A 27,126-nucleotide genomic window follows, 5' to 3' on the forward strand; every position below is an offset into this window, starting at 1 on the left:
GAATACTAATCTCAACTTGATCCAGAAAAGAGAATGTTTGGTTGTGAATAGCTAGTGTAGTAATGAACCGATGCAGTGAGCCTAATAGTGCATTTATTTCAGAGATTTTGGTCTCTGATATCTGACTATCAGCTGCAGACTGAAAACCCAGCCAAGGATACCAAAGTCTAACTTGTTCTGGGGGATTTACTTTCTTTCCTGAATGATTTTTGTTTTCAGTAAAACTCAACCTCTTATATTGTTTTAAATTTCATATGGAGACTCGGTTTAGGAGTCTGAGGCCATTTCTTTCCATTTTGCGCATTTTCTTCCCCTCCTCACTTCCACAGCTTGAAGCCAGTCTTAAAATAGAATTGTCTGATTCACTTGGGACCGAGGCTGCCTGACTTCTGGGAGTTAAAATGCTCTACAGAAGCAGGTGTTGGGGCTTTTAGAAGGATTTCCTATCCTGAAAGTCAAGAGGCCCAGGGGGGACGTGGCCTCTTGCTTGGGCTTAGCGATGTCACTTTGGAAAGGTGCAGGCTGTTTCCTTAGCCCTGGAGCGTGGGAAACACTTCCAGAGCCTGAAGGGGTGGGGCAGTGCGGAGGGGAGGGCGGGTATCGAGTTCCCGTTCAGCTCCCAGGCTCCAGCTAGGGAGAACCAGATGGGGGCAAAGGCAGGTTGCCAGGGGAAGGGGCAGATGAGGCCAGAAGCCCTGGTAGCGGAAGCTGACCTACTGAAGGGCCCCTCACCTGACTTCACTCTGCTACCCAGGGAGAGGGAATGCTTTGACGGGGCCGGCAGGGACCAGCGGGGCTGTCTGCTGGGCTGAATCGGCCCTGTGTCAAACCAGTGGATTTCAACAAAAGAACAGTGCTCTGAGGAAGGGGTGAGGGCTGCCAACACGGAAACCATCACCTCCTTGTAGAAAGCACCTCATGTTTTAAAGGACCACCAGGGAACTGGTTTACACAAGTGCAGTGGTGCATGGGGCTGCAGCGGCTAGTGCTGTGTGGTGTGTGGGTGTGTTTGTGTGCATGCACATGCACACATACACACACACACACACACACACACACACACCACAATTACACACTGACAGAAGGCTGGGGCTCCCAGGGGTAGCAGTTGTTTTATTCTTTCTTTGAACGTCTTTCTGAGTGACCAATACTAACCTTTTGTGGTCTTCCAGAAACAGAAGGCCAGAAACGTGTACAATTTTATTTTCTTCAGGGCCAAAACGTCATCAGATCAATAAAATGCTGGCCACCCTCCACCCCTCTGTATTGCCCACAGAAAATTAACAGATAGGGATTGTATAGAGCAGAAATAGAATAACTTGACTGGGCAGTAGGCAAAAAGGTATTGTTGGCTTACTCTTTTTGATTTTTTGACTTTGACAATAGCTAGGCTGGAGCTGCATTAATTTTTAATCCATTTAGCCAATAACATTCACATCTGGAGCTATGGTAAACCTTTATTCTTGGGAGTTATGGTGATCTTTGCTGTACAAAGGGTAACTGGGGTTCCCGGCTCTGGGAATCCCAACTGCCTTTCAGCCTTTATGCTATAGCTTTTCCCTAATATTTAAGTAATATTTTAAAAAGACAGGTCAGTTGCAATGACTCACGTCTATAATCCCAGCATTTTGAGAGGCTGAGGCAGGAAAATTACTTGAGGCCAGGAGTTCGAGACCAGCCTGGGCAACATAGTGACGCCTGGTCTCTTCAAACACTGAAAAAGATTAGCTAGGTATGGTGGCTCACACCTGTAGTCCCAGCTGCTCAGGAGGCTGAGGTAGCAGGATCACTTGAGCCCAGGAGTTGAAGGCCTCAGCAAGCCATGATTGCACATGATTGCACCACTGCACCCTAGCCTGGGTGACAAAGAAAGACCTTGTCAAAATAAAATAAAATAAAATAAAATAAAGACCCAAGTGAGGTCTAGGTAGGGAATGGGAATATTCAGACTGATGGATTTATCTAGAAGACAGAAAGGGGATCCCAAAAAGTTCTGTCTGAAATTGGGTTCAAGCACAAAGCAGCCAATAACTTTCCAATGAAGGAACAGTCCCCGGCAGCCTTCCATTCTCCTGCATCCAGGCGTTTTCCTGTGACTTTACATTAGTAATTCTTAGATCAATTACACTGATATTATAGCTCAGTCCTCAGCATTATGCCCCAAGTGACATTCCCACCTCTGGGAAAAAGTGCTAGCAACAGCAGGCTTCAGATTGTTTTGGGCATGGCCTAAACGCCCTTGGGATGAGAACTGCCTGATTCTGGAACCAGAACATCTATAAACACGTGGATGAGCCATGATAGGAAGCAAGGTTGAGCAACGGTGTGAAGGCAGTGCCTTCCTTGCCAATCTGCACCTATTCCAAGGGGCTCCATTGCTCTTTATCACACCACGTGGCCAGTCCCTGGAGAGGGGCCATTGGAGCCAAAGGCCTGTTTTTCCAGTTTATCAATTAAAACAATACAAGAATCACCAGAAATTTTAACTGGGGCATGTAGTGATTTCTGTGCATGGGTTGTTGAAGAGTGACCTCCACAACGTTTGTCACTCTGTTCCGTCGATAGAGCCCGTCCAACTTCTTCCCACCTATTGTGATCCACCTCCTTGGGACACAGTGCTTTTCCTCCCCTGTCTTCAGGATCCCTCCAGCACTGTTTTATGTGGTAACTGGGATCTTCACACAGATCTAATTTATTGGAGGGAACAGGCCTTACATTTTTCAATTTCCTATAATCTAATGCAGCATTTTATATACAGCGGGGGTTGGTATTCTAAGTGTTCTCAGTGAGATTTGCGTGCCCCCATGACACTGGTGTTAAGAGCAAGACAACTCAGATCGACGAAACCTGATCTAAAACTGTATCATGCAGAGGGTGTCAGTCTGTGGAGAGAGAGGCAGTTAATGAAGGATCAATTGGTCTGAGTCCAAGTTCAGGAACTTTCTGCTATGTAAGCAAATTGGCATTTGGTCCAGAGAGGAAAAAGTACAGAAAAGGTGCCCCTATACAAATAAAAAGAATTGGAAGCAAAGCTTACAAGTATGGGCTGGCTGTGGTGGCTCATACTTGTAATCCCAGCACTTTGTCAGGCTGAGGCAGAAGGATCGCTTGAGCCCAGGAGTTTGAGCCTAGCCTGGGCAATATGGCAAAACCCTGTTTCCACAAAAAATTAAAAAATGAGCTGGATGTGGGGGGCACACATTTGAAGTTCCAGCTACTCGGGAGGCTGAGGTGGGAGGATTGCTTGAGCCTGGGAGGTAGGGGCTGCAGTAAGCTATGATTGTGCCATTGTATTCTAGCCTGGGTGACTGAGTGAGGCCATCTTTAAAAAAGTATGGAAGCAGGCATATGAGGACGAGAGCTGGATAGGGGCTGGGTTCCCCGGGGGATGAGCCTCTCTCAGCCATCATGGGGACCATCTTTGGGAGGAAACAGAGAAAGGTACAAACAACATTCAAAATTAGGAGTTTGTCTCTGAATGTGGGTTGGGAGTCTGAGAGCCTGGATTTGAGCCCTCCAACTACTATTTACTGCCATGTGACTTTGGGCAAACCAAACAGTAACTTCCTATCTGGTGCATTATTGATAGTATTAGAAAAATGACATGGGCTTTGTCTCTTTCATGAGGGTGTTGGGAGGGTCAAATCAGATCAACATTTGCTTTGTAAAGTATACTGAGCTATTTCAGTGTAGATGAGAGTTACTATATTTAACCCCAGTCACCCTTTCTCTAACCTCCCATTTCCCACTGCTTCATCAGACCCCAACTTAGTGGAAGATAGTCATCTCTCCCCTAGGAACTCCTGTTCTCAACTTCCTTCCTCATATTGTTTTGTAAGCCATGTATACTTTAGAGTAACGGAAGCTTGTCTCTTTATGAAGGAATTTCTGGTGTCCAAGGCAAGTTTAGAGGGATATTAAGAGAAAGAGCTTTCCTGAGTGCTTTGAAATCATATTTGAAAACATGTGCCCAATCTGTTCACAGGTCAGATTGGCCTTTTCCTATAACTGCCACATTTCATCAATTTTGTTTTGTTTTGTTTTTATATTTCAGACTATTTTGTTTTGTTTTGCTTTTATATTTCACTGTCTCTTAAATTAGTATGTATATTGTAATCCTTGGTGTGTCATACTTTAATTGGTAGTGCTTTCTTCTTTTGAGTGGTTCACAAAATCATTGTGCATCTCACAATCAAGGGTGTCGCTTAATGAAATGCAGCACTGTTCTTATGGAGATAACCTGATCTTAAGCAGGAATCATTAAGGGGTTAAGAAGAAAAGTGAGGTAAGGCAGCAGTTTCCACTGGAATCATCAGAAAACAAAAGATGGACTGTTTTGTTATCTCCCACCTTCCAGGTGCCAAGAATTACCTGGATATTTGGATTCTGCCCATTGATATCAGCTTTGGAAAGATCTGGAAAGTTTGGTAGATCAAGGAGAAAGGATCTGGGGCCATCTCTTTGCAATGAAGGGTGCCCCATCTCTTGTCGGAATCGCGGTCTGGGGAAGGGTTGGTGTGCAGCCTGGTGGTCCAGATGCTCCCCTGGTGCTTCTTTGGAGAGAGAAAAGCTGGTTTCTGATGTGGTGTCACTTCCCACGTTGAGGTTATTCTAAAACAAACAAACAAGGAAACAAACACCTGTTAAGGAGACACATGATTAAAAAATGTCACCCTTAACAGTCCATTATATTCAGGGGCAAGGTCAATTCCAGTGGCTGAAATTAAGCCAGTAGGGCATTCCAAACTTGTTTTGCAAACCCATGGTTTAGTTTCTTCATGTTTTAAAAGCCACATCATCAGAAAACTTCTAGCCTGCTACTTGGGAATTTTCTGAGGGTTAATGAGTTATGGGCTATTTATTAAGCTTCAAAGTACTTTAAAAATGAAAACACTATTTTGAGGGAGAATAGGTGCTCATTTAGAGCTGGAACCAAATTATGTTTCTCTTTTCACAGCTTCAACTGATTAACCACATTGGCTTTAGTTATAGCTCTAGTGTCCAGAGTTGGTTTCTTTTGTGTAGGCTATGGAGTGAAAGATCTGACCAAGCTGGATAAAGTTCTTGGGCCATATTATTGATTACATACATTCATCCATTTGTCTGTCCATTTGTCCATCAACCCATCCATACATCCACTCACATATCCATCTATCCATCATCCATCCACCCATCCATCCATCTATCCATCCATCCATCCATCCATCCATCCATCCATCCATCCATCCATCTATCCATCCATCCTTCCACCCACACACCCATCCATCCAATCAACAAATGCCAACCATGCTAGGCACAGGAGATACAGCAATAAACAGGATAGACATGAGACCTATTATTTTGAAATGTAAAACTAGGTGAGGTAAATAAACAATAAATCCATAGATAAATAAATTAGATCAGATCAGAGAACGGTGACTACCAAGAAGAAAAGAAGACGATGGAGAGTGGCTGGGGAAAACCTTAGATAGGTGGTCAGGGAGAACCCCTCAGGGAAGGTGACACTTGAGGCAAGATCTGAACAAGAGAAGGTGGCACCCTGCGATAATCTGGGGGAAGGACATTTTAGCAAAGGGAACAGCAAAGGAAGCACTCAAGTCCAGGATGGAAATGAGCTTGGCTGGTTTGAGAAACAGAATGGCCAGCGAAGCTGTTGTAGAGAGAAGGAGGGAAGAACCATAAGTGATGAGGATGAAGAGACGGGAATAGCCAAAGAAAAAGTCATGAAAAGGCATTCTGAAATCTAGTGGTTTTATACTGAAAAGTGCAAGCCCACTGTTTTTCCCAGCTGTGAAAAATGTCTCCATTTCTTTATCACTATGGGGAAATTTCTCTAGTGATTGAGAAGTTACTGGACTCCTTTTCCAAACCAGCCTTTCTTTTTCTCCCCCTCTCTTCTCACAGAAGATTTACTCCAGCCTTCAGGGATAGCATTTTCATGTTTACTGGTGGAGAGAGACAAGGAGATAGAATTTCACCAGGCTTTGGGTCAGTGGTAATGTTCTTGTTATTCTTGGGCATGTTTTGGGGTTTGAGAGTGTATATTTCAGCACACTGTCTCCACACGCCCTCTCTGCCCCCCACCACAGTGCCTCTGACCCAGCCAAAGGGTTACATCTGGTATAAAAACACTCATGACTCTGAGCACCCAAGGTCAAGAGCACTGAGGCTGAAACACAGTAGCAGATACATATCTTCCTGGAGAGCTAACCTTAGGGAAGGGATTATTATTTTTACTTTTATTTATGTGTCATTTTTTAGAGACAGGGTCTTGCTCTGTTGTCCAGGCTGGAGTGCAGTGGCACAATTAAGCTCACTGCAACCTCAGACTCCTGGGCTCAAGCAATCCTCCCGCCTCAGCCTCCTGAGTAGCTGAGATTACAGGAACATTCTACCATGCTCAGCTGCGAATGGATTTTTATGTATCTGTTTAAATAGGAATGGGGCTCAGGAACAAACTCACTGGTGCAGAGACTGCCTCTGAATGTTCGAAGAAGCCAAGGGGAGGGTGGAGATAGAGACCTTGTCTGTCACCTCTTTAAAACATGCAGTGACAGGGGAAAGCTGGCTGCTCTGCAGCATGTTTTTGCTCGCCTTTCCACAGCTCAGAAGATGTGGCCAGGGGCGGTGTCTTTGTTCACCTTTCCAGCCATCTCTCTGCCATGGTTTTCATCTCCTGGCACATCCTGGTAGAGGGAGTTGCCCTGGCATTTTGAGACATTACTCAATGCAGCAGAGGCCAAATGTATTATTGTTTGAACATAGCACGGGGAGAGAGAGAGAGAGAGAGAGAGAGAGACAGAAAGAAAGAAGAAGAAAAAGAAGAAGAAGAAGGAGAAGAAGAAGAAGAAGGAGAAGGAGAAGGGGAAGAAGAAGAAGAAAGGAGGAGGAGGAGGAGAAGAGGAGAAAAGAGAAGAGAAGGAAGAGAAGAGAGAAAGAGAAGGAGCGAGAGAGAAGAGAAGTGAAGAGAGGAGAAAGAAGAGAGACAAGGAGTGAGAGAGAAGAGAAGAGGGGTGAAGAGAAGAGGAGAGGAGAGAAGAGAAGAGAAGAGAGAAGAGAGGAGAGAGAGCATGCTATCTTTTCTCAACATAAGATTTCTCTATGACATACCAAAGGGGAGATAGCTGAATGCATTTGTTCCCTTGTTTTTTTCCCTTAATCTCCAACCCTAAACTTCTCCAACAACATTAGGGAGGACAGTTAGATTGTCATGGAGAATTTCTTGTGCAGGATTTAGGATTACAAATCTTGGAAGGGGCCCAGATTTTGCTTCCCAATTGCTTTAGTACTTCTTGTAAATCAAGCCCTAACTTCATAGCCACAATGGAGGTATACTGTTTAATTAGATTAAAAATGAGGCTCTCTTTCCTTTCCCCTGTGAATGGAGTACTCTTCCTACTATGAACACTTACATTTTAGAAGAAGTAGAAAATGTGTTTTTGCTACTCTTTAGCATTTTGCCTAGATGTCTGAAAAAACAGGGACTAAGTCTGATTGATTGATTGATGTGACTCTTGAATTTTTCCTGGTAGGAAATTCACCACCACAGAGTGCTTCTGGCTTAGCCCCAGACCAAGCAAACCCCTTAAACTCTCTAGGGCTCAAGGACCTTGCATGTAAAGCAGATTAGATAATAAGAAGAGCCCTGTACCCTCCCCGCAGGATTAGTCAAGATACTTGAGTTGGGTTGTGTCTACACATGGAAAGAGAAGCGTCGCATTAGGGTCACTGGCTGGGCAGTTTAGGCCACAAGTACCTCTGCCGGGAATAGTCAGACAACTGGGGCTGAAGTATGTTTTGGCTTCAGTTATGCACACAATTGTGGCATTTCTCCATCTCTCCGAACCGCCGTGCCCCCCAGACACAGGCTTGGTGTTTGTAAAGTATTTGGAAGATGGGAAGTAATAAAGAAATGCTAATCACAGTCTCTGAACATCTGAGTTACTCTTGCACCTCTTCTAAAACATATTTAACTGGACACCTTGCCTCCTTGCAATGGCATGCCCCTAAGCTGTTAAGAAATTGGAAATCCTAGTATAGGGGAAGTGTGGCTAAGGATGGCTCATATAGAATGAAACCCTGTTTTATTCAATCAATAACAAGATTTGAGAGTAGCCATTATTTTAGTCATCTAGACTTTAAATCTAGGGTAGGAGACAACAGACAGAATATCCTAGTAATGCAGAAGAAAACCTTTCTTCATCTCTTCTCAAAGGGACTTACTGCACATCCTCCTTGCAGAGCCCCCCTTGGAGGTCCTGGTTGAGGACATCAGTCCAGCTATCACCAAGTTCACTCACTGAGTATTCCACTTGAATTATTCCAGCAGAGTAAAGATTTTCAAGAGGGGTGGATCTCAAGGTTAAAAGTAAAATATTTTGTGTTTTATTCAGGCAAGCAAACATTCTTCTCTGAAAATGATACCTTAGGAAAGTCTGGGAATTTAAGGAAAGCATCATGACCATTCTTTCCAAAATGCCATTGAATTCATTCTGCCCCAGTTAAAGTGATACAAGGGGGCCTGCTCAGTTTGGAAAAATACCGCTTTACCCACAATCTGTCTTTGAGTTGAACATCAATCTATGAGTTAACGTTGACACTGAGTTAACATTGAGTTAACTATCTATGAGTTAACATTGACAATGCTGCAGCACCAGCAGCAATGTTTCCTCTTGTGACTATAATTTCAGAGCTGTGACTACCAATGAGAAGGAAAACAGAAGAAATGCAGCTATTAAATGGCTTATGCACATGAACTCTTCAATTGCTGAGGCAGGTGATCTTCATTGGTCAAATTATTTAGCTACTGCTTGGTGCTCCTCTCCTATTATTTTAGAGCTTATCTAAAACAGGAATAGTAATAAAAATATCCTGTTCTTACAGCCTAGCATTTTCCCTTATATGGCAGTACTGCGGCAGACATTGCAATTGCCTGCCCAATGTCTAGTCCCCTCTTTTTCTTACTGGGTGTTTGTTTCAGGTGGCTGTGGACCTGGCAAAAACTATATTTCCCAGCATCCACTGCATCTGGGTGTGACCATATGACACAATTCTGCCCCATGAGGAGTAAGTGGAAGGTTCTGGACAGAACTGCTGAAAAGGAGTTTTCAGATTCGGTTTTGCCATTTGCCTTTCTCTCTTCCACTTTGTCCTGCCTGAAATGAGGAAACAGGGCTTGATGTGAAACGAGGCAGCTGGCAGACCTGAGGATAGAGGCCGTAGTCTGAGCGTGGCTGACTGGACAGATGGTGGGCTTAGGTCCCTGACAGCATTATGGAGCTATCACGCTGGTCCTGGAATGGTGACCTCCATATGTCTTTTACTGTTATCATTAATCTTAATGTTAACATTGACAATGCTGCAGTACCAGTAGCAATGTGCCCTCTTGGGATTTTAATTTTTGAGTTGTGATGACCAAGAAAATTCTAAAGGTTTTGCCATTGAAAGTAATGGCAAAAACCGCCATTACTTTTGCACCAACCAAATACTATCACAATTGCAAGAGGTTTTTCCTCACCAAAAGGAATCAGCATTCCTTGGACAAATGGATTGAGTGCAGAGCTTGGGCGGGGAAGGCACAGATGAATTTGGGATACTTTCCTGCAACAAGAAGCAAGGAAGCTTTCAATGATTAACAGGGTACTCTTGAAAGAACACAGGAGCCAGCTTGACAGGCCCCCATTGCTCACAGATCAGAGAATTTGGACAAAAAAAAAAAAAAGAGATTGTACTTGACTGATGTACACTGAATCTATCAAAATCCATAAAGATACTCATGAAGGAGAGAAATCCAGAAAAACTACTGTTACCATTTGAGGTAGGTATTATAAAACTCCTTCCTTTGCAAATTGATATTAAAAAGAAAGAAAGGTTTTCAGAGGAAGCAATGTTTGAACTGAAATAAAAAAGGCTTGTAAACGTGCAGCAGATGCATCAGGTTAAGAGAACAGGGAGCTGGGGAGGGGTCCAGGAGCTTTGCAATCTTGGTGAAGGAGTCTCTCAGGTCTGACAGAGCTGTGGTTTATAGATCCAAAGGGTTTCAGAGCTGAAATGCGGTGAGAGTAACGATCAGAGACACCTGCTGTTTTCATATGAAATAACGGAGTCAAATATTATACACATCGGGCCCAATGCACAGTCTCAGCCCACCAGCCTTTGGTCTGACAGCCTTCTATCACACTGCGCTGTGACTTGCCCACTAGGCTACCACTTCCCTGGTAGCATCCTCTGGGGCACTTGGAGGTTTGCTGAAGATACATGGTGCTGGGATCTCACCCCTCCTTCCTCATTCTCATCAGCTGGCCCTGGATGTCTTTGGGAAAGCTCTGCTGAGATGAATCGAGAAAAGAAAACCTCTCATCTTTAGGCTGGGTGCAGTTTTTCTCAGTTGACAAATCCACACGTTTTAATCACTTGTGTCCTTTATACTGAGTACATCCTGGTCCAACACCAAGAATGTCCAATCACTGCCTCCAGCCACTGCATAGCTGGCATTGCTCATTGTGGCTGTGTTTGTGACCAAGGTGGATGGCCATAGCCACATCTAGGGTCAGAGTGGTCAGAATGGCCAGAGTCCCCAAGCTGGTCATTTGACATCGGCAGATGAATACAAAAGAGAGGGAGTGAGGTTTTTTGGACAACCAAGCCACAGGGCAAATTAGGATGAGCACTCCAATAGGAGGAAGACAAAGCTATGGAAATGGGCGATGCATCCTCTTTTGGAAAACATGGGCTAAGCATCATTGTCCCAGTCTGCAAATAGCCACCTGCCCTATTCTGCAAACACCAACCAAGGACTGGAATCTGAAGAACAGGGTTGATTTCACCACTTTCAGAACCTCCAGAAGAGGCACAAATCAGTAACAAATTGTGGCTGTCTAGGAAAGTTTAGTACCTTTTCTCTTTAAGGCAAAAACTGGTAACTATTCCCCAGATTAACACAACCAGGCAGACTTCTTGGAGGCAGACTGGCTGGCAAATTTCTGAAAGGCAAAGAACAGGCCCTATCTTCAGTCTCCAAACTCCCTCCTCCCTCCTCCAGTTTCACAAGCTCAGGGGGCAACCAATAAGTACTAGTTGATGATAATGATGGCTGAAGTTATCATTGGGTAACGAGGGCCTAGTTAGATTTTGTTTTCATTAGGCTCAGGCTACAGGCCTCATTACCCCTAATGTGGCTTTTATGTGGGATTCTAAAGAAAAAAAAAAACCCTAGGAATCTTCTACTGAAGATATTAAAGAAGATATTATTAGCAATGCATTTGGTCTCATAGACTTTGAACAACAAACAACAGAGATTATAATTAATGTCACTACAGCCTCTCTCCTTAAAACAAACTAACAATATAGTTAATTAGCAATATGTCCTCATTTGGGGCTGGACATCTGCATATTATTATCGACAATGCTTGTTTCCTTTTTCCAGATGAAAGGAAGCCAAACTGCACCCAGGCCCATGGCTGCGCGCCTTCCACATTCAAACACTCCATTTTCTTCTACCCACGATAAACACACTCGGGGCTTTATCTGTGCCGAGCATCGATTTTGTCTGGAACACTCCCACACATCTAAAAATAAGTTCAAGAATGCCACTAGTGGTATTTCAAAGGGAAGAGCAAAAGTTTTGCCGTTTGAAGAGAAAAAAGAAAATGGCACACTGATTAACATGATTGAGGAGCAAGCACTCCTAAGATGAGAAAACCAGGAGAATGAATAAAGTGAGTTTTAGACCATAAAATCGGCTTTCTAGAAGGGGCACACTTGTTCTTAGTGCTCAGGAAGATGGATGGAGACCACGATCCTAGGAGTGGAAGCAGGGGGTGGTGCGGGCTTGTTGGACTTATTCTGAGAAGTGTTGGAAAGGGGCAGCCAGGATGCACTGGGGAAAAACTGCACCACGGAGACACGGATAACAAGGTTGACCAGCTGCTGCTCTCATGAAGCCTGTGTGTGATGGCAATCATTCCCCTTCAGGCAGCAGGAACAGAGCAAATGTCAATGGCCTTATTTTATAGCAAGCATGACAATGCAATGCCCCTTTAGGAACTATTCCTGGCAGAGGGGAAATGGCCACACGTATGCTTCAATCTTTGCTGGGGACTCTGACGACAGCCCTGAGAGCCAGTGACACAGGCACATCATGGCTCAAGAATTCAGGAGGGTCTCAGTCCTGGTTTGGGAATGGAGCCTGCTGTCGAGGTCTGACTAATAGCTGAGGAATCCCTAGTTATGGTGGCAGAATGCATCATAACGATGTTTACTTTAGAGCTTGGCAGTGACCTCGTTTATTATCTCAGGCTTTAGAAGAAATGAAGAATGGGCAACTCTTTGCATTTGGGTAGGGAGCTGGCTTTGAGGTGGAGGGGCCACCCATCCCTGTGTATCTCTCCTCATTGAAGTCTTGGGGCCAGCTGACAAAATGGAGATCAACACTTCACTGGTGTGTCTTGAATACTTCTGTAAACTGCTTTGATCTTGAAAATGTGCAGATTATTGGTGAATTTTTTCAAGCTGTGCTTTCTCCATTGCTGGCAAAGAAAACAGAGTGGTAGCTTTTCCAGGACCAATTTCTTTTATGTCCTGTTAGGCTAAAGAATGAACTGAAATGAAGGATAAATTATTCTTTCAAGTGTAAGAAAACATGTAAGAAGCAGAGTACAAGAGTGGAAAGTGAGTTTGGCCAAAAAAAAAAGAAAGAAAGAAAATGAAAAACCCTTCACACATCACCTAAAACATCCCTGCAAATGTAGAGAGATGGAGAAATCATACTTTCCAGAACCACTTTGATAAAGCCCTTGCGGTGTGAGGCCAGCCATCCTCAGCATCCAGTTAAGGGCAAGGCTTTCTATTAGTCTTCCAGGCTACAGCTAACCAGCTCAGGGCTATAAAGGCCAGGCCACCAGTGGCCACCAGGGGTCTTCTGTCCCTCCTCTTCAGCCCTGTTAGAGCTCAGCCACCCCTTTAAGTCAAACTTTGAGCAAATATTTGATGAGTATGGATTATCGGTGATTTTCCAAGTTGTGCTTTGTCCATTACCGGCAAAGAAAACAGAGTGGTAACTGTCTAGGACTCGTTTTCCAGGACCCAATTTGAAGAGGCACCAGATCATTAGTGCACCTAAAAGGCCCAAGTATCTAAGTCCTCCTACGACCAGAGGGAAAGGGTGTCGAGCAGGACACCAGAAGGCAAACATCTCCTGCAGTGATTCTGTGTCTCCCTGCAAGGAATGAGGGGATCCAAGGCCCAGGCCAAGGCTGATGTTCTGTTGGTGAGAGGGAGAACCTGGAGATTAAGCCAAAGGACATGGATGGCAGAGTTCAGAAGCTGAGGTCTGGGGTAGGGGTGGCCTGGGGACCCTTGCCAAGTTATTATCCTAATTAAGGAGATGGATTCTTCTCAACACTAAAGTTAAGAACCCTCATTGAAACCTATTGCTAATCTCTCTGCTCCAAGTACTTCTAAAATGGGTTTCAAAGGTCACTGGACCTTAACCTTGGAATCCTGAAAAGGGTTCAGGGTACTGTGGAAAGGACTGGGGCCAGGAGTTCAAGGTCCGGGTCTGGGTCCCAGCATTGCCTCTTCCTGTTTTGTGAGCTTTGGTAAGTTATTGCACCTTTGCACTTACGGTAGACTGGTTGGCAAAAATGTCCACAAATTCTTCTTTTCTCTAAAGATCCATGCCTCGGGTAGTTGCTTCCACACTCTTTGAGCTTCTTTTTTTTTTTTTTTTTTTTTTGAGACAGAGTTTCACTCTTCGCTCTTGTTGCCCAGGCTGGAGGGCAATGGTGCGATCTTGGCTCACTGCAACCTCTGCCTTCTGGGTTCAAGCGATTCTCCTGCCTCAGCCTCCAGAGTAGCTGGGATTACAGGTGCCCGCCACCACCACGCCCGGCTAATTTTTTGTATTTTTAGTAGAGACGGGGTTTTACTATGTTGGCCAGGCTAGTCTTGAACTCCTGACCTCAGGTGATCCACCCAACTCAGCCTCTGAAAGTGCTGGGGTTACAGGCATGAGCCACTGTGCCCAGCCTTCTTTGAGCTTCTTACTGCGGCCAAAGGGACAACAGTTAACAGAGACTTGAAAAGCACTTGTGCCTTAGGATTGCCTATTTTTTTTGCTCTTTGGAATGCTAAGAACACTCGGTGAAGAAGGCCAAGCTAGCCTGTCGAATGGTGAGAGACGTGTGCAGCAGAGATAATTTATACCAGATTCACCAGCCTGCCAATGGCCAGTCACTCAGATGGAGACCGTCCTGGACCATCCAGCCCTGGCTGAGCCTACCCAGGCTATGAGAGCCACCCTGCTGACCCAGAGAGTCACGAGAAATAATAAATCCTTGCGGGTTTAAGCTAGTGAACCCAGTGTGGTTTGTTACACAGCAAAAGCTGACTGATATAGGACCTTGGTTATTTATTCTGTAAAATGACCATGGTGAGGTAGAATGAGAGTTGCAGAAAGCCTCTCACTCTATTCAGCTCTGACCTCCTCGGAATGGAATCCTAAAGAGACACTTGTTCTGGAGAAATTATTTCACACTAACTTCAAAAAAAAAAACTCCACTTTATTCCAAATGCTGAAAACATCCAATTGAGGGTGGGGAGATGAAATAAAAATCCAGTGGTTCACAAATGCATGAAATGTAGATTCTATCTACAATGACTGGAACATCTTCTCCTTCCTCTCTATCCTTCTACCTGTTAGCTCAAAGCTGGGTAAAACCTGCTGGAAAATTCCAAAGCCCTGCCAACGACTTTGTTCACTGACAGGTGCTTTTTTGGTAATAGCTTCATTGCCAGTTTTTCAAAGACTCGAAGCCGAGACTTAACAGTTCTCCTTTGTGCTTTCATGATGCACCTGTGCAGCTCTGTGTGCTGCTAGAAACTAGTAATGCCCATTTATTAACAGGACCCCCCACCCCCCGCCGACACTGTAAAACAATTATAGAGCTGTCGTAGGCCACATATGGCCAGAGGTGAAGAGAAAGCTGCTGCCACCAGCACCTGTTCCCTTCGCCACCTGCCTGTACAGATTGTTCCTGTTGGGACTGCTGTTCTGTTCTTCTCTAGGGAAATGGTGTGATTCCTGCTTGGAAAACTGGCAGCTGATGCAATTGTGGGCTCTTGACTTAGCTTAGCTAACTTTTCTCTATAGGAAGCTGGGCTGTTACCTCTATTCATGGATTCATTCAACAAACACTTCATTGATATTTATTATGTACCAGGTACCGTGCTAGGGTGAGACAGTGCCAATAGCACATGGCTTGTTAAGACAACTTTTCCAAAACTTGGAAGTGAAGCAAAAGGGTGACTGCAAGTTTATCACTTCGTATTGGGGAAAATATAGTGTTTGAAAAAAGAGGAGCTTCATGTTGAGCATGTTATTTCCCTGTGGCTCGAGCTTTCCCACCCGTAAAATGGGTAGCATCTGTGTGGTAAAAACACTTCTTTTCTCTTCTTTATTATTCCCTTCTCCCATTAGCCTTCTCTAGCACTCGCTCTTACATTGTTATATTTTCTCTTCACTGTTTTTCCCCTCAGGACCAGCTCCTATCTTCCCTAGTGACAGCCACACCTCTACCTCCTCCACCTTTTTCAAATGTCTTCTCCGTGCTAGCCTTGCTCAAACGCTTTTATGTATCACTTCTACCAATTGGTTCTCAAAGCTTCCCACTGGGTGGATATAATTATCATCACCTCCATTGTACAGATGAGAAAAATGAGGTTTGGAATCCTGCCAAAGTCACCTGGCTCATACTTACTAGGGGTGTGTGAATTCTGGCTGACTCCAGGGAGGATTTAAAGCTGGACCAGCAGAGACAACAAAAGGTAGCCTGTGTGGGCTGCAGCTGACGGGAGAGTGAATGCCTCTTCCAACAACCTCAGTGTAAAGAGAGTGCTCCGAATGCAGAGAAAGGACCAACACTACCAATCGCCAGCCTCTCCAAAAAGGTCCACCTTGAGGATGGAAGGAGCGGTCAGTGTTTCAGTCATTTGATTTTAAAGCCATTTTATCTCCATGATCTCATGATCCCCTATTAAAATACAACTAGTCCTGAGAATAGTCATGCCAGACCTGCCTGGTGGGGGCAGGGCACAAAATGGGTTTTCAGATCCAACTCTCCATTTTTACAAAGCACAATCTAGAGGATCCTTTTTTTTTTTTTTTTTGAGATAGAGTCGCACTCTGTTGCCCAGGCTGGAGTACGATGGCGCAACCTCGGCTCACTGTAACCTCCGCCTCCTGGATTCAAGTGATTCTCCTGTCTCGGCCTCCTGAGTAGCTGGGATTACAGGCACCTACCACCATGCCTAGCTAATTTTTGTGTTTTTAGTACAAATGGGGTTCCACCATGTTGGCCAGGCTGGTCTCAAACTCCTGACCTCAGGTGATCGGCCCACCTCAGCCTCCCAAAGTGCTGGGATTACAGGCGTAAGCCACCATGCCTGGCCTCTAGAGGATCTTTGAAGAGTAGGGTGGCACATGAGCCAGGGCCCAGGACACAGGGTTTCGAACTCCCAGCCTGATGCTCTCCTACTGGCTACTTGGGTGTCACTGCCTAGTGGATATTCACGGTTTTCCAGGACTAAATTACAAACTGTCTTTCCCTTTTCGTAACTGCAGTCTCAACAAAAAACCCCACGAACTTTACTAAATATCCTTTGAATGAATGAACGGCTGGTTGTCTGGCTGGATGAACAAACAGGATTTCAAAGCTGATAGGCAGGGGCACAGTGGACCCCTTGTAGTTTCACTTAGGTCTACCATGCCATGTACATCGTACAATTTGCGCATGGTGCAAAGATGTCTGGTGAGGGGGCAAGTAATGGCTGAAGTTGAGACTGGAGGAAGGGATATTGTCTTCCCAGAGGCAATGACTTGTTGTAATTCATATAGAGGCTTACAAGTGCTAATAGATGCGCTAGTGTCACACTTTTTTCTGTCTACTGTACCTGCAAAGTCTTTACTTCCCTTATCCGTATAGAAAACTCCTATGCATCCTTTAAAACCGTATTTAGATACTGACTTCTCTGTAAACCTTCCCTGATCTTCAGCAGAGTTAATCCCTCCTTGCTCCTCATGACTTCTCTACCATATACATACTTCTTTCCTTTTTCTATACGTTATTGGACATTTATTCATCTTTGTCCAGTTTCTGGCTAAAAACACACACACAGGGCCAGGCGCGGTGGCTCACGCTTGTAATCCCAGCACTTTGGGAGGCCGAGGCGGGCGGATCACGAGGTCAGGAGATCGAGACCACGGTGAAACCCCGTCTCTACTAAAAATACAAAAAAATTAGCCGGGCGTGGTGGCGGGCGCCTGTAGTCCCAGCTACTCGGAGAGGCTGAGGCAGGAGAATGGCGTGAACCCGGGAGGCGGAGCTTGCAGTGAGCCGAGATTGCGCCACTGCACTCCAGCCTGGGCGACAGAGCGAGACTCTGTCTCAAAAAAAAAAAAAAAAACACACACACACACACAGATAATGACTGAACAGTAAACTCAACTGTACAATGGGGTAAATTATATTAGCCATGTTAACATCTTCAAGTCCTTTATTACTTGCTAACAACAAAAAGAGCATTTTATCCATTCTTTCAAATTCCTCTGCCACTGTCCTAGTCCAGGTTGCCATCATTCTCTCTTCCATCCTTCAAGTCTCAGCTTAAATGTCACCTCCAGAGAGGGAGGACTTCCCTGATCATCTTATATAACCAGTGTGCTTTCCCACCCTTTAAAAGCTCCCCTCTATCATTCTGCTTATTTCATTTGTAGTATCTATTAGCTGAAATTATTCTATTTATGGGCTTTCTTCTGTGTTGTGGCCCCTACCAGGATGTCAGAACCATGAGGCAGGGACCGTGTCTGTTCTGTCACTTCTGTGCCTCAGCACTTGGCCTACAACCCAGTACAGAGTAGGACCTCACTAAATGCTCTCTGAATGAATGGAAGGCACAATGAATAGATGGAAAAGGAAGGAATGACAAACAGGTTTTCAATGCCCAATAAGTGTGGCCACACTTGACTCCTCCTCCATCTCTCGACCACGTGTGGATTCTGAGATGTGGGAGGATGAGAAGAAGCTCTGGCAGAGGTGGAAAAGTTCTCCCTGGCTCCGTTCCTGTGTTGGCCCTTACCTGTGTGGTGACCCTGAGTCCTGGCACAGGACGGCGCAGTCATCTGCCTCTGAGTGATATCACGGGCAGTGCCCAGCTTCTCTCTTTGCCCAGAGAGAGAATGTAGAGACTGTGCTGGAGGTACCAACAGCTCCTGCCACCTGCCTGTGACCAAGTCACCACTGAGCACCCAGTAAGTGCACCAAGGAGCAGCCCTGGCAGAGCAACAGAGAGCAGCAGGGGTTTAGGAAGCAGGTGCAGAAACGAGGCTCAGCAGGAGATGTGGGGGGCAGGTATTTTGCTCTCTTGAATTCAATTCTGATTCTGAACATTTTCTGAATCTGCTTGCTGTTCTTCAAAGTCAAATATGAATTCAAAGATTTTCTATTTGTATGTACATCTGTTTATACTTATATATACACATAAAGCATATGTATATGGTTATATAAATATAACTATATATTTGCAGATATAAATACACAATTATTTATTTATTTATTTTTGAGATGGAGTTTGGCTCTGTCTCCCAGGCTGGGGTGCAGTGACATGATCTTGGCTCACTGCAACCTCCCCCTCCTGGGTTCAAGTGATTCTCCTGCCTCAGTCTCCCAAGTAGCTGGGATTACAGGCATGTACCACCATGCCTAATTTTTGTATTTTTTTTTTTTAGTGGAGATATGGGGTTTTGCCACGTTGGCCAGGCTGGTCTTGAACTCCTGACCTCAAGTGATCTGTCACCTCAGCCTCCCAAGGCGCTGGGATTATAGGCATGAGCCACTGTGCCTGGCCCATAAATACACATTTATAAGTGTGTTTTTACATGTGTGTATAAACATACACATATATTTATATATATACGGATATGGATGTGTATGTGTTATTTTAATTTTAGCTTTTTTTTTTAATTTTAAGATATCTGAACTAGCCCATTGTTTCCTAACTGAGCTCACAGAAAAACTGATCATGATACTGAGTTATTAATTTAATTCATATGTTCTCAAAATGGGGGTCCCAGGCCAGCAGTGTTGGAATCGCCTGGAAATGTGTTAAAAATGCTGATTCTCAGGTCCTCTCCCCCGTGGAATCAGAGCTTCTGGGGTGGGGCCCAGCAGTGGGTGTCTGAGCAAGGCCTCCTGGCGATTCTCTGCAGGTGAGGGGCAGTGGCTGATAGTCGGTAAGAGCTATCATTCTGAATGGTACTTTGGCAATGGGAGATGCTTTCCAGGAAACACAGGGCTCTCAAAGAGTGCAGTTTTATCTTGGAAAAGCATAATCAGATCAACAGCAAATGAGCTCCAAGGCATCCCATCCAGCCTGGGGAGACCCTCTGAGTGGTCACGCACTCCTCAGGGATGCCCCTATGATAACACCGTGAGGGAAGGCAGAGCTCCTCACCCTCCAGGTCCCTGGGTGAAGGAAGCTGCACACTGAGCAAGTGACATAAGAGATCAACATGCAGGGTGAGAAGATCAAAAACCCTGAAGGTGGAGGATGAACTGTGAGACTTGGTTCCTTCCTGCTTTTCCCGGCGCCAATAAATGCTAGCTTTGCCAGGCCCGCTTGCGTAGCAAGTACCCCAAATGGGGCAGCAACGGGCCTCCAACTGATTGCTCCCTCACTGTGTGTCTGTCTCTAAGCCACACAGGTCCATGGGGAAGGACAGGTTGGTTCCAGATTGGCTAATGGATGAGATAAACTTTTCTAGCTCAGAGGTCTGGCAGAAGATTAAGCGAGATCTGAGAGCGGGGCTGGGGACCCCAGGTGGGCCTAAGAGAGAGGAGAAATTATCTGTCAGTAAATGAGAGAAGTGGGAAGACAGAAGGTGAGAGATGAGAGAGTGGAGAAAAACAGTTTCCTTCAGTTGCCCCAAATGCCAAGTTACTATCATCATGGTTTTAAGATGGCTCCTCTTTTTTTTTTTTTTTTTTTTGAGACAGAGTCTCGCTCTGTCGCCCAGGCTGGAGTGCAAGTGGTGCAATCTTGGCCCACTGTAACCTCCACCTCCCACGTTCAAGTGATTCTCCTGCCTCAGCCTCCTAAGTATCTGGGACTACAGGTGCACGCCACCACACCCAGCTAATTTTTTTTTGTATTTTTAGTAGAGACGGGGTTTCACCATGTTGGTCAGGCTGGTCTCAAACTCCAGACCTCAAATGATCTGCCCGCTTTGGCCTCCCACAGTGCTAGGATTAGAGGTGTGAGCCACTGTGCCCAGCCAAGATGGCGCCCCTTTACACTGAAGAGCTCTCTGATGCCACAAAAGCCTCCCCACGATGAACCCATCAGCAAGGATAAATCTCAGACCATCCAACACCTAACTTGTAGTTTTCCTGATTAAAGCAATGATTCATGTATGAAGGTGAAGAAGGACAATCTACTTGTTCCCAGCATGTACACAGCAGCCATCATCAAAGCCAAATGGTCCCTACTCCAAGGAAAAAGCATAACTTCCTGAGCTGCATTCATTCACCATCTCTCCTGTGCACTTGCTCCTTATTCTTCCAGGGACATCTTCCAGAAAAGAGGCCTGAGGGATCCATTCACACTCTTGTGTCTTAAGCTCCATAGACAGGGCCAACTGCTGCCAAGAATCCAACCCAAGAAAATGCTCTTTTCAGATAAATCTCCCAGTCCCCAACTGGAAAGCTCATGTAGCAAGCAGAGCTTTGCTTTCCTCCAGCAAATTTATATCTCACCCTGGGAACATGTCATTTGCTTGCTTCAGCTTGGACTCTCCCACTTACTCCTCAAGTCTGCAGATATACAGATTGGCTTTTAAGGTAGAGCCAAACCCATTTTTAACCAGAGTCCTGGGTATTCAGTTACTAAGAGTTCGGCTCCAAGTTCTAAGTGCTCACCCTCCCCAGTGGCGTACAGAAAAGTCACACGGTAAGCAAAAAGTTCTCCAACATGGCATGCTATACAAACTTATGAATGGCTCCTTTCAAAATCCTGACTTTTGAAAGCAGGCTCAAGAAGGTCAGAAGATAGAGTCTGTTACAACTCTCGCTTGCTCTCTGACCAAAGGAAATATATTTCTAGCTCTAGCTTCTCCAAAGAGAAAGTCTTATGATCTCTACCTCCCACATACCAAGCTGGTCCCCTTGCTCCCTGCACCTCACTTTCTCTCATGCCCTGAGCCTGACTCACTGAGGATCCCATCCCCAGAATTCTGCCTTCCCTCCCGCAAAGTGGACTTTCTCCCATTCTGGGTTTTGAACAGAGATTCCACGACGCATGTTTGATCTCTTCACGCTCCATTTTCATTAGTCCTTCACACTCTCCATCACTTGGAAAAATACAAACAGCATGGTTCAGTTTGAAGGTTAAGAACTGACAGTCTCCATAAACATTTTTACAATAAAAGCTGACTTATCCACTGCCAGAATTCAATGCCTGTGGAAGGGGGGTGAGATAGAATGGAGGCAGGGAGCGGGAAGTGAAAACCTTCAACATCAGAAGGAGAGGACAAGTGCTCACCATTCAACTACTGGGTGAAAGAAATCCCCAGAGTTTTGCTGGCCAAAAATGACTGAGTTGATCTCTGAATAATTAAAGTATTATAGGGAGGGAGGCAGAAATCCAAGGAGCAGAACAGCTAAGGTATAAATTCCTAACTTATGGAAAATACAAAGCAATCAATGGTCATAAGTTATAAAATTTCGAGGTCATGAATATTAAAAGTGGCCTATGAGGAGATGATAAAATAATTGTCAGGATGTTTTCAGTAGGGAGAAGCAGAGGGTAAAATAGATGGGGGCAAAGGAGACCTAGAATGTAAGCCACACTCATCCTAAACCACCCAACATACTTAAAGGCTGAAATCACCTAATTAGCTGGGATTCATTTTGATGGTGTGTGGGCAGATGAGCTGCAGGGCATGTATCCATTTACTCATTCAATAGGTAATTACTGAGAGCCAATTACTCCATTCCAAAGACTGGAAATACAATAGGGAGCAAGATAGACATGAATCTTACCCTCATGGAGCTTACAGTCCACAGCAGGGGTTCCCAAATGTACATCCTGATGCCTCAGTCACATCCCAAACCATATAAATCAGACAGGGAGTTTGGGGAAGGGTCCAGGCACCAGGACCTTAAAAAGATCCCCAGGCGATTCCAATGTGCAGCAAGTTTTGGAAGCCGCTTGGCATGCTTAACTGTGTTGCCATGGTTTGCCCAATCAATGAAGACCAAAGTATTGCCCATTACTCACTCCTTTCCCGCTCTGTTTGCTAAAACTCCACCTGCCCCCAAGGACTTCATTCTCAGGTCTTCAGTACGTGTGAAATTCTCTGCAAGCTGAATCGACTCTGATCCTTATCAAAGGAGTTTCCTAACTGAAAGCACCCAGCCACATCCTCGAAAGCTAGTAGGGGCCCTCGTTATTCCAAACCTAAAATTGGACACAGTACACAGTGCATAATCTGATAACGGTATAAAATATTTGAAACCCAGGCCATCCCAGAAATCCTAAGCCTCCCGGCTACCCTATCAACGTGGTCGTTTCATGGCATGAACCCTGGGAGCAGACTACCAGCAGTTTCCCATTTCCAGGCTTTCTTTGTTAAGGTAGAAAAAGAGAACATGCTTGATAGCTCTTCCTTCTGTTCACTGTGAGCTTTTATATCCAGTTCCCCTGGAAGCTATCAATGGAAATCCATTATAGACTTTCTTGGGCCTCCTCCTGGATTTTCATCAATTTGGAAAGGAAACATTACATTAAGCCTTTTCTGGAAGGCCCCAGGAATTTTTGCAAATGAGAAAAAAGGAAAAGAGAATGCAGAAAGAAGTCTGCTTTAAAGTTGTAATGAACATGCCAGGAAACAAAACAAAAAATGATGGAGGCTGAGAAAAATGGTTCAGGAGAAGTACTTCCCTTGCTTCCCATTGTGTGTTCCGAAAGGCAAAGTGGTCCCCACTCGAACCACCAGAGCCTGCCAGTTGGCCAATTCAGCAGCATTCCACGACAGAGATTAAAACCAACTTTATGACTGTGGTGTAAATAATAAAGAGCCTGGCAGGGTTTCCTTCCAAAATGAAAGCTCGTTTATTTTCCGAGGTGTATAATTTGGTTGTAAATGTTTCCTTTGGGCCAAAACATCCTCGATTGGGTTTTTGCCTGGAACACATCACTACTTTGCTGGAGAAGAATGGACTCCGCGTGGTCCTGCTGTGTCTGTCCACCTGGGGCACGGAAGGGTTCCAGTTGGCCTGCCCGTGTTTCACGTCTGGCGGCAGTGGTCTGCTGGCAGAACTAGGGGTGGGAGGCAGGGGAGGCTGGCCTGGAATGGCTGCACCAGCTCCTCAGCCCTGTTCCATCTGCGAAATGGGCAGGCTCGCAGCTGATCTCCCTCCTGCCTGTTTTCAGTACCTTTCAGTGGTGGGGAGAACAGAAGATCATTAGGAACCCTGATTCCTGTGAGATTTGGCTTTTTCTCCCTAGATCTTTGTGTCCTTATTTTATTTACCTTTTCAAAAATCATCCTAAAAAATTCTACCCAGCAATGAGTCATATTCGGATAAAGGCAACAGGTTCTTTGCAGGGCTCCCGACCTGACCACATGTATGTGGGGCCTGAACTTGGCCCATGATGTTTAGCCAATCTTACCTAAACATAAACAGCTTTTTCTCCTGTACAAGCAGGTTAAGAAGTTACAACACTTTCTACCAGTATTTTCATGTTGATCAACTCTCTTACATCATATACTTTCACCTTGCTTTCCATTTGTCCCTTCATGTTAATTCAAAGCCAGTGCTCAGTTTTGCAGATAGAAATATATTTATTCCACCGGCTTCCCCCCTCACCCCCAAATGGCCGGTCACGCAGAACAGGGAAACATCTGCGGATCAAGGGAACGGCCTCAAAAGTCATCATATGCCATCCCTTCAGGTTGTTTCAAACTGTCCCTCTAACACTGGGTTTCGGATGAAGGAGAGGAAAAGAAGTGAACTGAAAGGGGAAAACAAACTGAGCACATTTCACCCTGGGTACATGTGAAGAACACTGGCAGAAATTAGTATTATGAGGCCTGGCTCAAGAGGTAAAGTTCAATGGTCTTATTTATTATGAAATCGCTTGCTGGGAAATGGTGCAGAAAGCTTTTGCTAAACTCAAGATTCTCCTGAGATTGATCTTGAGGCAGTATGTCAGGCAAGGTGTTGCATTAAAAAAATAGCTTCCTCTGGAGTGGAGACATCTCACTGGTAAGGCCCATCATCTTTTCAAAAGAGTATCAAATTTTCCAGTGATGTGGTTTTTCCGAGACAGTTCACACACCGGCAATGCAGTTCATACTCAGCTTTTTGTATAATCAGCTGCTGCTGGACATCAGATCCCTTGTTGCTTCAAGTGGAGCAACAAGAAATGTTCATAAAGAAGAATCAAGTAAAGAAATGCTAGAGAATAAGAATATCTGACAATTTGTGCACACAAAGAAATGTACTACTATGAATCCGGCAGCCACAACCTCAGTCTCCAAGTAACTTGCTGGCTCTAGCTCATTTCTTCCGCACTTTTGGACGCTGCCATCACCCACATAGCCCACCTGGAACTTGGAAAATCAGGTTTGCACAGCACTTGGAAACCACAATACTGACACACGATGAACAAGTCATAGAGGAAATTCTGACTTTCCTCTGTATCAGACCCACAAAGGCAAGGGATTTAGACCACTCCTGTTGCATGAATGTCACTTTTGCACTGTGGTTAGAGGATTTTGTTCTAGGACACACATATCATACTGGGATAAAAGAGAAACCAAGATCCTACTTCTTTTTGAAAACCGTAATTCTTTCCTACTTCACTACCTTATGTCAATACATCGGAGCCTCCGGGGCTGTAAGTCACTTCCTGTCGTGGTCAGGTTTCATCTCCTTTATGAAGCTTTCAATACTTCTCACAGTTCCCAGGTGCAAACACGACTTGGCTGAAAGTCATTTTGAATTCAAAATATTGCCTACAGAGGCCTAGATGGTGGGTTTTGAGAAATAATGATCCCTCATGCTAAAGTCTCTCTTTTAAGTTGCTCCTCCTACCTACCTACACACACACACACACACACACACACACACACACACACACACACACCCCTCACTTTGCTGCCAGAAATGCTGTGGTTTCAGCCCTGGCATCCGGCGAAGGTGTCCTGGGTCATTGGAACCCTCTTGACCTGTACAGGCTACAAGCTACTGATAACTTCATCAGATGGGCAGATGTGAATCAGGGGTCAGGACGGCACACGCTGACACTTAAAGACACAACATTTCCTGATGCTGTGTTTTTGGTAAGTTGAAAAGTTTACTTCACAGAAGAACAAGAAATTGCAGACCCAGGCCCTCTTTCTGTCTCTAAATCTCTTCTTATTTTTTTTTGAGACGGAGATTCACATTTTTTTTTTTTGCCCAGGCTGGAGCGCAATGGCGTGATCTCGGCTCACTGTAACCTCTGCCTCCCGGGTTCAAGTGATTCTCCTGCCTCAGCTTCCCAAGTAGCTGGGATTACAAGCATGTGCTATCACACCTGGCTTTGTGTTTTCAGTAGAGCCGGGGTTTCACCATGTTGGCCAGGCTGGTCTCTAACTCCTGATCTCAGGTGATCCACCTGCCTCAGCCTCCCAAAGTGCTGGGATTACAGGCATGAGCCACTGGGCCCGGCACTATTTTTTTCTTTTTAAAAAATCTCTGTCTCGCTCCCTCCTTTCCCCTGGAATTGTTTAAAAAAAAAAGAGAGAGAAGGATATTCATTACATATCAAGTGACTCTAAATTGCTTTATTAAAAACCAAGTCCAGTCAGGTGGTTTTACATTGAAAAGAAAAGATATGAATGGAGAATCCCACATCAGTTACTTTCTTCTTATAAGGCCAGGGCATTGTGGGATTGGACAAGGCCTTAGAATTTGGGAATTTAATCTTGGCTCTGCCATTGTCCATTTCAGGCTAGTAGGTAAACTTCCGGGTCTCAGGTTTCTCATCTATGAAATGAAAAAACAGTATCTGCTCTGCCTCCTTAAATGTGGTGAAGGCATTTTGGAAAGCACAACACTCCCTGACCTTCCAGACTTTCTTGGGCACTTTCCATATGCAAGTAGCTACACTGCATGCCATGGGTGTAACAGAGGAGTAAGCTACGACTGCTGGTCACATGGCCCTTCCTCTGTCCTGGCAGGCAGAGTGGGCAGTAGGGATGCTTCGTACCCACAGATAGGCATGGAGCAGGAAGAATGCAATATTCACTCAATGGATGACCCATGCTGTGAGGGTTCAGAAGTGGGCCCATTTCTACCTCGAGAGTTCACAGAAAAACTTTTTTTTTGAGATGGAGTCTCGCTGTGTTGCCCAGGCTAAAGTGCAGTGGCACGATCTTGGCTCACTGCAACCTCTGCCTCCTGGGTTCAAGTGATTCTCCTGCCTCAGCCTCCCGAGTAGCTGGGATTACAGGTGTGTGCCACCACGCCTGGCTAATTTTTTTGTGTGTATTTTCAGTAGAGACGGGGTTTCACCATGTTGACTAGCTGGTCTTGAACGCCTGACTTCAAGTGATCTGCCCACTCAGTCTCCCAAAGTGCTGGGATTATAGGCGTGAGCCACAGCGCCCAGCCCACAGAGGAGCTTTTGTGGCCTGTCCAGAATTTTTGCAACTGGAAAGAGGGCAAAGAACATCGGAGTGGGTGGGTACAAGGAATAGTGAGAGTCTAATTTGGCTGAAAATGCAGCCTGTAAATTGAGGGGCAGGAAAGGTGGGTCAATTCCAGATATGGAGTTCCTCAGTATCCGTTTTGAGGCATGGAAAGGGGAATGATTGGAAGTTTGTGAGCAGAGGAGAGCAACAGTTTAGAAAATGAAAGTATTACTTTGAATTGACATGAAAGGAGAGAAACGAGAAATGAAATAAAATGAAGGAATTAAGGAAATCTGGAAAAGTAAGGACCCATGTAACTACACTGGAGTGTGCAGGGGAACTATCACTATTGGGACACACAGGAATGGGCAGGTACATGTGGAGGGGAG

General features: G+C 45.1%; 1 protein-coding gene across 1 annotated transcript in view; it reads right to left on the bottom strand.

The window, feature by feature from the left end:
- Nucleotides 1–27,126, bottom strand: part of ISM1 (isthmin 1) — a 78,712-nt gene that overhangs the window by 26,432 nt on the left and 25,154 nt on the right. The window contains exon 2 of the mRNA XM_032142286.2: nucleotides 4,372–4,611. Within this exon, the coding sequence (XP_031998177.1) occupies nucleotides 4,372–4,611 (240 nt within the window). The remainder of the gene's footprint in view (nucleotides 1–4,371; nucleotides 4,612–27,126) is intronic.

This window comes from Hylobates moloch, unplaced genomic scaffold (genome assembly GCF_009828535.3).
Source record: "Hylobates moloch isolate HMO894 unplaced genomic scaffold, HMol_V3 SCAFFOLD_21, whole genome shotgun sequence".
Lineage (NCBI taxonomy): Eukaryota > Metazoa > Chordata > Mammalia > Primates > Hylobatidae > Hylobates > Hylobates moloch.